This window comes from Saccostrea echinata, unplaced genomic scaffold, assembly GCF_033153115.1.
Source record: "Saccostrea echinata isolate AGI-Se365-2 ecotype Australia unplaced genomic scaffold, CSIRO_AGI_Sech_v1 ptg000016l, whole genome shotgun sequence".
Taxonomy (NCBI): domain Eukaryota; kingdom Metazoa; phylum Mollusca; class Bivalvia; order Ostreida; family Ostreidae; genus Saccostrea; species Saccostrea echinata.
This window is the reverse complement of record NW_026889765.1, coordinates 8,898,135-8,911,393: the sequence shown is the minus strand read 5'-3', so window position 1 is coordinate 8,911,393 and position 13,259 is coordinate 8,898,135. Positions and strand designations below refer to the sequence as shown.

The following is a 13,259-nucleotide window of genomic DNA, read 5'->3' as shown; positions in this document are numbered from 1 at the left end:
GGCTTTAGGAGGATATTGAAAAAAAAACTTTTAGACGCTTGCACTCTTGCTGAATTTTTCTCAACTTTTATACTTTTTTGCATAAGAATTATCTGTGATGATTGTCGGAACTTTGATAAAGTTCATGTAGAAGGGAGATTGTAGACTTCTGTGATCTCTCTTGCTTGGAGAGAAGTGGAATTTTATAAGGGGGTTTCTGTGCTTTTTGCAAGACTTTGAATTGCGGGAGAAATAACAACATGCTGCACTTTAACCCCAGACTTTTCTTTGGTAAGTTTATTTTTTGGCATGTTAATTCTGAAAGTAAAAATAGCTTTATGGCAAATAATTGAGAAGTGTCAATTTAGTTTCATTTTTTTAGGGGGTGGGGGTTGCAAGATTTCATTTTTTTTGGTAAACTGTGATATGTTGCTACCAAGGTGTCATAACTTTTTTCCAGTGTTTTATTATACTAAACAAAAAATGCCAAACAAATTGGAGTTGATGTGGAACATTGTTCATTTGTTAACTGTGCTAATCCAAAATCCTTTCTATAATCATCCAATTTTACATCATATATGGTTATGAACTTAATTTAATATATAGTCAGCTCTTTCAGTCATTCAGAAGTATGATTTTTTTTTCTGTATATTTTGTATATCCAGTTGTTCAAATATTTAACCTTTTTCGTGATATGCCATTTAGCCAGTCAAGGCTTCCATAAAAAAAAATATGGAGATATTTAAGCAAATCTCCATATTTTAGAAATAGATAAGTATTTATATAAATATTTAAAAAAAAAAGGGGGGGTCTGGAAGTGAGGGATTGAAGATTCAAACTCTGCACATTAATTGTTTCCATGCATATAATTTTTTTAGTGATTATATATATGCTTACAGTGAAATTTATTGTAGAGGATTTGTTTCATAATCAAGTATTTAAATAGTCAGTAAATGATTTGTAAACTGCAAATTAAAAGTTTGTTTAGAATGCAATGTACATGAATTGTTAATTTAAAATTTAGTACATAACGATGGCTTGTATAAAAATAATAACCAGCGTATTCAGTCGTACAATCACACAGGCGGGTTTGAACTACTATATACATGCAAACAAATGTAGAGCATTAAAGGGTATTTACTTCAAACCTTGTAGAATTCAGTGTATGTTAAAGGTCATATGTCATGTTTCCAGTATTACATGCAAAAAGCAGCCTTTTATGTTTGTGTCTATTATGCTGGTCTTTGAGAACTTTATTCGATATTGTGTACAAGCAAATGTTGACCATGCATAGTTTGTTTGATGTAAATACAACTGACGTATATATATACATATGTACAATGTATATGTATGCCTCAAACTAAAACCTCAGGGGGCATTCAAGTAAAGTTTTGGTTATTTAATTGTCAGTGTTTTAAAGTATTGTAACAAATATGGAACTATATGATAGACATTTAAATCTACATTCCAAATTAAGTGAAAGAGCCATAAGTTCACTTTATGCATGAAATAGCCCTCACAGATTTTAGACCAATTTATCAGTTTGTCACTCTATATCCAATTTCAAACTTAAAGTATAGAGATAATTCATATCAAATAAAAAAAAGTTCCTTCTTAAAGGTTCACATACTACAGAAAGGATCTTTGAAAAAGTGCAATATTCTGTAATTTCACAAAAGCAAAATGTCAATTTTGAGAATGTCTTCAAGAAAGGATTTTGATATTTGAGCCCAGCCCTTAATCCAAAAATAATGACCAGTAAATGTGCTAATCAGTATTTCCTTATTATTTTTAGACTGAAGATTGGGATATTAATGACTTGATCAGCATATTAAATAAAATGCTGATCAGTAATAAACCAAATGTGATACAGTAAAGGACATCTGATAATTGTATTTATCAATACTAGACAGGTTTTGGGGTTACTGTGTTGTATTCAAGATTTTAGGAAAACAATTTGCCAAAATTTGTTTTAAGACGTTTTTTTCCCCTTCCTATGCATTTCTGTTTTCTGTCAAGTAATGCTTTAGTTATTAGAACAGTCAGATTTTTGATCAATGTAATACTTTATACTGTACAGCCCTGATTTATATAAATGGTTAATTGTAAACATATATTACATACCAAAGCATAAATTGTAAAGTTTGTCATTTTATTATGGATACCACTTAATGAGTCAGATGTTAATAACAATTCATTTGATTATGAACATGTGATATTTTATCACTACATACTTCAAAGCACTTGTATGAATATAAATTTTACTGTTTCTGACATCAGCCTATAGATGTTTAACTTTTTTTTAGCTTGGTCATCCATGTCTATGAGATGAAGCTGCATAATTATTTAGACATGGCAGTCATTTAATTAATTAGATACAAGTTTGCTTGTAAAATTACCAATTTCCTTTGTTTCTAGACTTGACACAAATTACCTAATTAACTTTTTTTTTTACAAAGAGCTCTTTAAATTGTCACTTTTTAAAAATTTATATTTTTGAGTGCTGTGTGTTAAAGTAAAATTGTCAGTAGTTTAAGTCATAAAGTTGCTCCTCAATAATGTACTTGAACAGGATTCTTTTTTGCACATATTATAAGAATAAAGTTATTTTTTATTGAAGTTGTTTTTAAGGTGCTTGCACTGAGAAGAATGCAAAAATTGGATTGATTTTCTCTGACTTGTTGATTGATTGTCATATACAAAACTCAGGCTAATAATATGCTATCACAATTTTCAGAAAAACATTTTCAGACGCATTCCTATGGCTTGAAATATGTATTTGTTCAAACAAAGCTCTCAAGATTATACATCGAAGACCGATTAATATGCTAAATAAACGCTTTCAAATTCTACTTTGCATGCAGGTTGATACAAAAGGTGATTAAACTCAGTGTACATATATTTCGGTAAACCTCGTAAATCATCAAGAGGCCATGAAAAATGAAGGAGAGTGCCGATTTTGAGATGTCACTCGTTTCCACAGAAAGTAAATAGTATGTAAATTACATGCAATGCACGGCAAAGCATGACCACATCTGTATTAGACTTTAAGGATTTTTTTTTTGATATACAAGTTATTATGGTGGACTGAAAAATAAGGCTCTTTTTATAGTGACCAGTTTTAATTCTTTGAGTCGACATTAAATTGTAACACTGAATTTATGAGATTATTAGATCTGTGTAACTAGTACAATGACAGTTATTTTTTTTTCCAAGTTTTAAGTTTTTATCTTATCTGTGAAATTGATTTGGAAAAAGACATTTTTTTTCTCTCTCTTAATTATGTTTATCTGTAGAAAGTTTTATGGATTTATTTTTTATTATTAGAGGATGAATAGATCTGGGTGAAACCCTGCAGTCACGTTTTTGTAATACAGTTGTTCTATTTAGATATATATCATTTCCTTCTTCACTAAAAGTACACTAGAAACTACACGGATTTAGTACAATTCTCTGAGGTTGATATGTTATGATAATTAATATCCAATTGCCTCATTAATGCAAAACATCATATAGACATCGACAGCTGATTATGTTAATTGTTATTAATTTGTAATTATTTGTGCGAACTTGTGGCTGTATTTGTAAGAACACATATTGTGGAGGACAAATTCCAAATAATTCAAGAGTTAATGGACTATTAAAGTAAATTTTTAAGACTGCTTTTGTGAAATTTCATTTTGATATTGTAATTGTAAGATCAGCCATGCTGATAGATAGGATTTTGTCACGATAAGTTGTTGTAAAAATAAATTGTGGTCATGTATGTTATAAATGTTTTTAGATATTCATGATTGCATACATCAAATGTTCGTTCATTTTCTTTTTATAATGAATGATAACTTTTTCAATTTACCTATCAAATAAAACATTATAATGGAAGAATATTTATCCTCCATAAAAAAAGGGACATGAAATGAAGAATTCTGACACAAATGGTACAATTTATTCACTCAGCATGCCAATTAAGGCTGCTTTGAAAATGCTACTGTTTGAATATAAATATTAAAGTGGCTCCAGTTTTAGCGTTTGTTAATAGCACTGTTAATGATAAACCTGATGCAAGGTGGGAGGGAAAAAACGTGACTTCCTTGGAAGTTTGTTATTGTTATTGAATTAGCGCATTGATTAGGGTCTCTTGGACTGGACTAGCTGACCTCCATGGTTCTTTGTGATCCATTAGTGTTTACCATCCACTGAGTGTTTTTTCTTTGCACTGAGAAAGTTAGATGATTAGCATTAAAGACCTGACATTGTTATCATAATCTCTGAGTTTTCTTTGTGTCAACATTTATTATGCTTAGCTGTTCGATCCTTCTACATTTTGAGGTTGTCAAGGCCATTTTTTAGAGACCTATATATTTATATACAAGATTACGTATGTAAAATAGGTCAAAATTAATTTTAAAAAAATGATTTTACCCCCCCTCTTTTTTTTAGGGGGAGGGAGGAGGGAAGGGATAATGTTTGAGAATTAGCTAAAGATGTGAGAGATCCTTTCTTGTGCATCGAGAAGAGAACCAATTTAACTAGCATCAATGTATATAAAAGTACACATGTAGTCATATGAGGAGAAAAATATGATATTTGAAAAATTAGATTGTCAGGTAGTTACCTGTCGAATAAAAGAACGAAAAATTCATTAAAATCAGCTTTTCATAAATTAAATCATCATGGGTTGAACCAATAATATTTGTTTAAGAGACATCGACAAACAACATAATTTAATTTGAATGTGTATTTTTATAAGATATGTAAATTCAAAGTAACTATCTGATTTGTTATTTTAGAATCAATCACTGTAATGCCTGAAGCCAGCGGCATTTGCCAGGTGTGACATACATTGGACAATCAACAGACATTGTCCTATGTCTTTACACATGTCATAATCGTCATTAATATCTGAGGTTTTTCGACATTTCCTCATGTCTGCGTTGGCATTGGTGGTAATATGGAAAAAGAAAAAAGTCCTGTTGACACTAAGATAAAAGTCCACTGTGAAAAAAAAGGTCAATGTCACGAGGGGTTGTGCACCTTAAATAACATTGGATCACTGATCTATAGGGCTGAGCACCTTAAAATTTGGATCAAGATTAATTATTTAAGAAAAAGGGGGGAAAACAGAGAAATAAGAAAAAGGAAAAAGTTTTATTGTGCCAGTCTTAGGATGAACTGATTATTATTATTTATTGCATGAATGAAAGTCGAACAAACAAAATTGATTGAAAGTTAGCCATATAATATGTTTTATTGGCTAGATTAGGAGACTGTAAACTGTTAAAGTATAAAGTTAGACATATTAATTAGTTGTTTATGCTAAGACCTGTCTGTTTATGTAATTCGTATGACGTGCAAAATGTCTCTTGATAAAACAGGACACAGTCGGAGATTAATTGAAATAAGTGCTGTACGTATGATATATTGTAGGGATGTTTTTGAAATATATGACAATTTATTTTTAAAGACATTTTATAATTGTTCTGAACATATTTTATTAACAGATTCTATAATTCTATAGTATAATATCAATATCATTTAAGAAACTATATAGATATAGTTGAGAAAAAATTTATACCTTAATTTAAAATCTGCATGGTGCAGCGAAATTATTAATTTCCAAGCAGTCTCTTCATGTATGTGTATTGTAAAAACTGTATGCATGCATGGGTACCTTTAAAGTTTGTGTATCCAAGTTTCCTATTTGTGTCTGAGGGCACTTGACATGTATTATGTATAATTAGTTTAGAAACAAGCAAAATTTTATTAATACAAATTTTGTAGAAAACAATTATTCATTCAGAAAAATATTTGGGGGAAAAAAAACCCCAATCTATTGGGCCAACCTACAACAAATCCAATATTTTTAAAATATGGTATTTGATTGTAATATTGTGTGCAGGTCTATATATTTATAATAATTAATTGTGTTACATGCAGGGTCCATTTAAGTGAACTTTAATACATAAATGTAATGGCAATTCTATCTTTTTTTTAAAATTTTTTTTTAATAATGAATGATGTTAAGGCAATGCATCATGCTTAAATCGTGACAGTGTGCATGAAACAGTCAGCGTATATATTTATAAACAAAACCAAAACCTCAAAAAACCCGTAAAATCACTAATGTCTCACCTTTGATAAATAATACGGAAAAAAAAATCAGATAAAGGTTCTAGAGTAGTGATGGTAGTTGACATTTTAATTAAAGGATGACAGTTAAGGCACAATGAGGTAAGATGAACCTCCGTTTTGAGCTGGTCGCTGTGTGAATGCACATTTTATCTAGAATGAATGCTTAGCCTAATGCAGTGAAATTGGAGACAAGATGACAAAGTATCCTTTTGGGCAAAAGTACCCTCTAACTAATGAAAAAATAAGAGATGGAATTATCACTCATGTGCAGTGTACCCTCAGAGGTTAAGCAGCAAAAAATAATTGTTTAGGAGGCACAATTCCAAGAAATTGCATTGAAGATTGAGCCTTTTAATAATTTTTTTTTTGCCCCATATACTGTAACAACTAACTGAAACAAGAAAAATAATAGAAACTTTATCCTCACTGTAAGAGGAGGCAGTATTTATACCTAAAGTGCCACAGTCATATTCTCGAGTATTCATGTCCCTTGAATCTGAATTTCAAGTACGAAGGAAAAACCCTGTTAGCTGGCCCCATCATGTTAAATGTATATTTGGCCAGTACATGTTATCCTATTTTCACAGTAAATTAAGCACTTAAATATAACTGTCTTGCTGCTAATAGGTCTTTTACTCACTAAGGTGAAATTTTTCATCTGGTAGAACAAAGGAATGACGTCATTACATTTGATTGAGGAGATTAAATGCTTTTAATAGATAAGAATGTAATCGTGATCCTTGTTTTTATGTGCCGGTAATATGATCTTGACGATTAAGAGCTGCACTTCAGTCTGTGTAGTACATGTGTACAAAATTTTGACAAGTGGGGAGGTTTTAGACATAAAATATGCAGTGTTGAGTTCTTTAACAATAGAACCCACAAGGGACTACCCAAAGGGGGGGGGGTCCTATAAATTTGCAAAGAACTTTTTCTATCATAAAAAAAATGATTAACAGATATAGGTAAACAGTATCATTTTTAACATATACTAACTCATTAAGTTCATCTCCCCTTCCTTTTTTGGCAATTTTTTCTCTTTTGCATGCTCCCTGAAGTCAGATTTCTTGGTCCACCATTGAATTTATTGATTTATTAACAGAATTCATGAATTTGCACATTGTTGACCATGCTAAAGCCACTGAAATATGAAGCCCACTTTTTTAAATACACATACAGTGGATTATAATGATTCTTCAGTTGTAAACATGTAAACTTTTTAAACTGACTATTAAATTGTTGTGATGTTTTTTGTTTTACAGAGATGACCCAATCACCACTGGCCTCGCCGGTGGTTGAGCGCCGCCCAATCCCCACAAATGTTAATGTCTTCAATGACCCCCACCTTCAGCAGGGACTGGCCAAAATCAAGCATGAACAGGAGCTGCAACACCAGCTGCTGATTCAGCACTACAGACAGCAACAGCAGCAGCTAGCACAAGAGCACGAAAAACAGTTGGAGAACCATATCAAGGTAAATAGCATAGAGATTAGCTATAGCTAGCACAGGAGCACATGAAACAGCTATAGAACCATATCAAGGTAAGGTAAAGAGCATAGAGATTAGCTGTAGCAAGCACAGGAGCACATGAAACAGCTGGAGGACCATATCAAACAAAATAGCACAGAGATAAGCTGTAGCTAGCACAAGCTAAAGAACCATATGAAGGAGAAAAGCATAGAAAATTAGCTGAAGCCAGCAGAGGAGCACAAGAAACAGCTAGAACCATATCAAGGTAAATGGCAAATAAATTTAGCTAAAAGATATTGCAGTTGAGCCTGAGAAGCACCAACAGTATTGTGTCAAGGTAAATGGCCCAGAGATTAGTTGGGGCTCTCACTGCAGCAGGATAAGCATCCATTAGAACTACATCAGATAAATAGCAGAGATTTAGCTTAGCTAGCACAGGAGCATGAGAAACAGTAAGGAAATAGCACAGAGGTTAGATGTAGCTAGCACAAGCTAAAGAACCATATGAACCACATAGCACTGGAAAATGAGAAGTACCTAAAAGAACCATATCGGGTAAATAGCAGAGATTAATTGTAACTATAGTGCTGTGGAACATGGGAAATGCCTAAAGCATAGTATCAGTGGCAGGTAAATAGCAGGGATTAGCTGTAGCTACGTAGCACAGACTCAGAAGAAACAGGATATGACAGGAACAAATCCCAAAATAGAAAATCAGTCTTCAGACTTCTTCAAGTTAATGAACCAGCTGATCATTAAAGGGTTTTGCTGCATTTTGTAGCAGTAGGACAAAAGCTAAGACAAAAAATACTAATTCATTAACAGAATAAAGACATGGAATAGATGTCAAAGAGGCATATATCATAGTTGCAGAAAGCAAACAAAAATAGCACAGTTATATATAGCAACTGCATTAAGATGGGAAGTGGTTATTTGTGGAAACATCTTAGAGTTGCCTTAATAGGACAGACTAAAACAATAATAGGAAGCTTTTTTAAAAAGTAAATTTTAGAATTATACCAGATTCTTTTGGCACATTGGTTAGGAAAACTAGATTTAAAAGGCTCAAGCCAAACAAATACGTAAGGGTGGGGAAATGAATTTTAGGTTTGTTAACAATGAACACACCCACTGTTTACAAACACTGAATTATCTGATGCCGAAGGTTTTTTGGAAAGGGTCAAGGTTACGTGGCCAGCAGAATGCTCAGGACTCTTCTGATGTATATATATATATATACCTTTATGGTCACTGTAATTTCTATGAGTAGTTTTTTAAGTACATGTACAATACACTGGTATAAGTAATGCAGCATCAATTTTTATAAACACTTGCTTTTATTTTAAAAAGAATCACATATCAAAATTTCAACCTTGACAAGGTATATGTTACCAGCATTTTGAATATTTTTAGATCAGCTATATATGGCCTTGATTTCAGAGACTTTAATCAGATTTTTGTTATGGGATTCTCCCATCAATAAATGATTCCTTCAAACAGATTGTCTTAACTTCGTGATATGTCAGCATGTAATTGACAACATTTTCGTTTCCACGCATTGTGTGCCACTTGTAACAAGTTAAAGGGACATGCACATCAATGAAGGTTTTGATGTTTTAGGGTCTGAACATTAGGTCAACAGCATTTCTCACTTATATGCACACTTTGTAAATATCTTGTTTGTCATCTTGATAAAAAACTGGACATACAATACAAATGTCTTTTTATGGAAGCTAAGACCATTTCCTTTGAAAATTTGTCAAAAAATAAATGTTTTAAACAAAAGTAGGGACATGATTACCTTAAAATCATTTAATAAAAGGGGTTTTTTTTAACATGCAGATAGCAAGGAGTTTAAAAAGTTCAAAATAAGTGTACACCGTCCAGTCTTAATATAGCTAAAGGTGTTATATTTACTTTAAACAATGACATAGATCTTCAAAAACGCTATAGATCAGAACACAATGATATTGATTGCTTTTATTTTGGGACGTTAAATTGTAAAAGTAGCTCATGTATTGTGCCAAAAGCTTGGGTTGTCTCCATTATATATTCATGCCTTCATTGTTCCATAGTAATTCTACATTGTCAGCAAGGGGGTATATGGGTATATGAAAATTATTTATGCTTTGGTGCAATCACAGCATGGGACTTCAGAACGTTCCTTTGGTGGTATATTTATCTATGTGTTTTTATATATATTTGAGCACTATTTGTGGAAAGAAATCTGGTGTCAACCTAGACGTATTTGCTTTATACTTCCTACAATGTATACTTAATCAAGTGAACCAAACTTAGCACAGTCAGCCCAAAAATACAAATTGTTTTTCCCAAAATACCCCTCAGGAGCTGGGAAAACAGAGCCTGTTTTTGTTTTGCATTGTGGCAAATTGATTTCCTTGTAAACTCCAATAAAACATCATCCTAGCTATTTCAGGACAGAGCCTGATAAAATTAGCTTCCTTTGAAGCGTTGCTATAGTTTCCTCACTGATCTCTTAAAAGCCCTAATGGGCAGAAGCTATGATTGACTTCTTTAGTAAGGAATCTATAAATATCCCCTTCCCCTAACTATCTGAGCTATTTATGGAATCGGTAGCAATATTGATCCATTACAGAGAATATCAGTATCTTTGATTTTTTTTCCCCCTAAAGCTGAAGAGTAATTACAAATCATTGATCTGTAACTTGGTAATTGTTACTACTGAAAGAGCAAACAAAGATGCAGAGCAGGAAATGGAGCTCTCCTGCAGAGAGGTAAGAATGGTCCGGCCACCTGCTGTGCCTTATCTCATTCCAATATCAAAGTGAGAGGACTAAGGAAAGGGAATCCTCTAGGTACAGGTGAAAAACAAAAAAGGAACTGGCAGATGTAGTCATGAAAGTTGTATCAGCCTTCTAATGGACTTGTTTAGATACAAATAAAAACACACCTTCAGTACACTGCGAATGGAATGTCCTCATGCATTTTTACTTAATTCTTTGTAATGCTGTGGGTCTGAGGCACTCGGTGCAAATTTTCTGATATAATGTACCCAAGAACACCGCAAATTTTAAGGGTGTGTGTGGGAGGAAGGGGGAGGGAGAGAAAGGATTATCTTTTAAGAAATATAATTTTGTTATGATGTATCTAAATGGGGTGATTTACGAGGGTTGTCGCAAAATTCTGTAGACAAGCGTAGTTTTGTAGGAACCCAGTGTCATATTAAATCAATGAAAGTTTGTACATATATAAAACTAATAATTATATCTAATATGTTTATGTACAAAAATTGAGAAATTACACATTTGAACCCTATTTAAATACAATTTTCCAGTGTCTTGTGTAAGAAGACAGCGCAGTTCCCAAACATTGCAATTAAAAATTGGCATGTGATATTTAAAATTTTAAGAAAAGGTATTTAATACTCAGAATTTCGAAAATAGAAATTAATATCATTGAAATTGCAATGTAAACTACCTTTCCTCCAATTTTATTGCATATTCCTTGATTAATATGAATTTTATAACGTTTTATATGCACCAATTTGAAATCTGACCAGTTGAAAAATGGCGCCTGTGTCAACACAGGCAGTGCACAGAACTGTGATCAAATGTTCTGAACTTGAATTTGCTCCTACAGAAATGCAGAAATCATAAATGTTTGGTACGCATGGAAATGTCTTTCGGTCCTTAGTGTATCAAAATTGTTCAAGTTTGTGAAAAAGCGAAACTAAATAAGAGACCGCCTAAAGAAAAGGGCACGGAATCGTGGTCAAAGTGACATGTTGCAACTCCATTTGAGAAGACACAGAAATCAAAATCATAGAGACATGAGGTTTTTAAAATAGTAATTATTAGATACATATGCATGTGCATACTTTGTATTTTCTAATGTCAAATCGTATCCTAGCAATTAAGATATTTTTAATTTATTTCTATTATGTTTATGATAAATTAAAAAATGATTCTTTTTATTAGTGAAACTACTTCAATCAAAATTGGTGACGTTAAGTGCATCTTTTTTGACGTCAGAGATTGCTCCAGGTGTTAAGGAACGGTATTACTGAAATTGTTTTTACTCGAATTGGTTTTAAGCAATCATGTTAAAACTTAGTAATTTACCAACCAATAACACACTTCATCCACCCAGAAAATTTTAGAGAGATACGTTTAATTTTGTTGAAGATATGAGCTCAGTCTATGGAATTTTGGGACAACCGTCGTATAGTATATGCACAGAAGTATACACATTTAGATTTATTTAGTAACACACTAGGGGGGAAACATCACCTAAATTAGGAATTTGCTTACTACAAAAAAGATTTATTTGCTTTTCAAGATATTAAAGGCAAATGCAGTCAAATATTATCAACCCAGTTTTAGGACAACATATTCATATTCTGTTGGCCATCAAGAGCAATACATAACAAAGGCATATGTCACTCAGACTTCCTTTAATTTTGATTTTCTTTGTAAGACTTTGGAGGCCAATATATCAAACTTAATATGAAGGTTTCCAGTGGATATGAAGTCACTTTGTATTCTGACTTAGAAATTCAAGAACCCAATAAATTAGACTGACACAGAAATTAAATGTTGGACTTCATAGATTCCTCTGCAAGCTCTTATAACATTGCAGGCTGTAAAATAATTAACAATTTAAATCCAATATTTATAACTTGAGCATTTTGATATAGATATTAATCTAGCATTGAAGGAGATGGGGTATTATTGCTGGAAAAGTGTGATAACAATAAAACTCATTCTTTAGGAAGAATGTATTACTAGATTAATGTGGTTTTAAAAGTATGAATAATTATTTGAAGATTTTGAAAAGAGCTTTTCCTGTTGTTAATTCTTTTTGTTGAATTAAAAAAAATAACTTGATGAGAATATAATTGATGTTTATATAACATTTTTGTTTAAGATCCTGTTTTTATTAAGTCTATATAAGAAGTACCCCCTAATGATGACAGAATGTTGAAATAATTTATAAGAAATAGAAATTAGTCTTTGAGACCTAGATAAGATTTGCAATTTTAATTTTTTTTTTCAGCAGTTGGTGTTCATGCAAAAACAACAAGAAATGTTGGAGCAACAAAAGAAATTACAGGAACAACATCGCATGGAGAAGGAGTTGTTGGAGAACGAAAGACTAGAACAGATCAAAAACAAAAAGGACGGGGAACAGAGTAAGTTACAAATAGGTCAAAGGTCAAAGTTTATTAGGATGAGGGAACAACGATTGAGAAGTGACTGTTATGTTTGAATTGACCACTCCCTCTTTTAATTCCCACTTACTAACTATTATCTATTTGCTGTTTGCAAGCCCCCCCCCACCCCCCACCCCCACCCCCAACACCTTCAAAGTTAAGATTTTAGGAGAGGACATTAAATTTGTTTTAGCTAAATTTTAATTGAACTGTTCCTTGTATTAAATTACATACATCAAAACATGGTGAAAACAGATCAGCAGTGACAACTGAAAATTGTTATTTTATCTAGCTGTTATTTATTGAGTCTTTATTGTATTTTGTGATAGATTATGTCTTTGTTAATTAAGAGCATCATGAGTTTGTGACGATCTGGTTCAAACATTTTCTTCTGTATCAGTATTAATTCTTCAGTTTGGCAAAGGTGATTAGAGAGTGTGGATCAATCATACTTTTTTTTTTTTGAAGTAGGAGATTCTTAGA

The 13,259-nt window shown here is 32.2% G+C and overlaps 2 protein-coding genes across 7 annotated transcripts in view; both read left to right on the top strand.

The window, feature by feature from the left end:
- LOC133188403 (histone deacetylase 4-like) overlaps positions 1-13,259 on the top strand; it is an 86,970-nt gene that overhangs the window by 57,084 nt on the left and 16,627 nt on the right. For 5 of the 6 annotated variants that reach the window (XM_061323808.1, XM_061323812.1, XM_061323809.1 and 2 more), the window contains 2 exons: positions 7,374-7,585; positions 12,620-12,755. In XM_061323808.1, coding sequence (XP_061179792.1) covers positions 7,374-7,585; positions 12,620-12,755 — 348 coding nt within the window. Of the gene's footprint in view, positions 1-74; positions 271-7,373; positions 7,586-12,619; positions 12,756-13,259 lie in introns of those variants that run through there. The other variant, XM_061323810.1, reaches the window with a different exon arrangement.
- The window catches only part of LOC133188404 (actin-related protein 2/3 complex subunit 2-like), a 136,168-nt gene that overhangs the window by 119,296 nt on the left and 3,613 nt on the right, over positions 1-13,259 (top strand). The gene's annotated exons all lie outside the window — the stretch shown is intronic.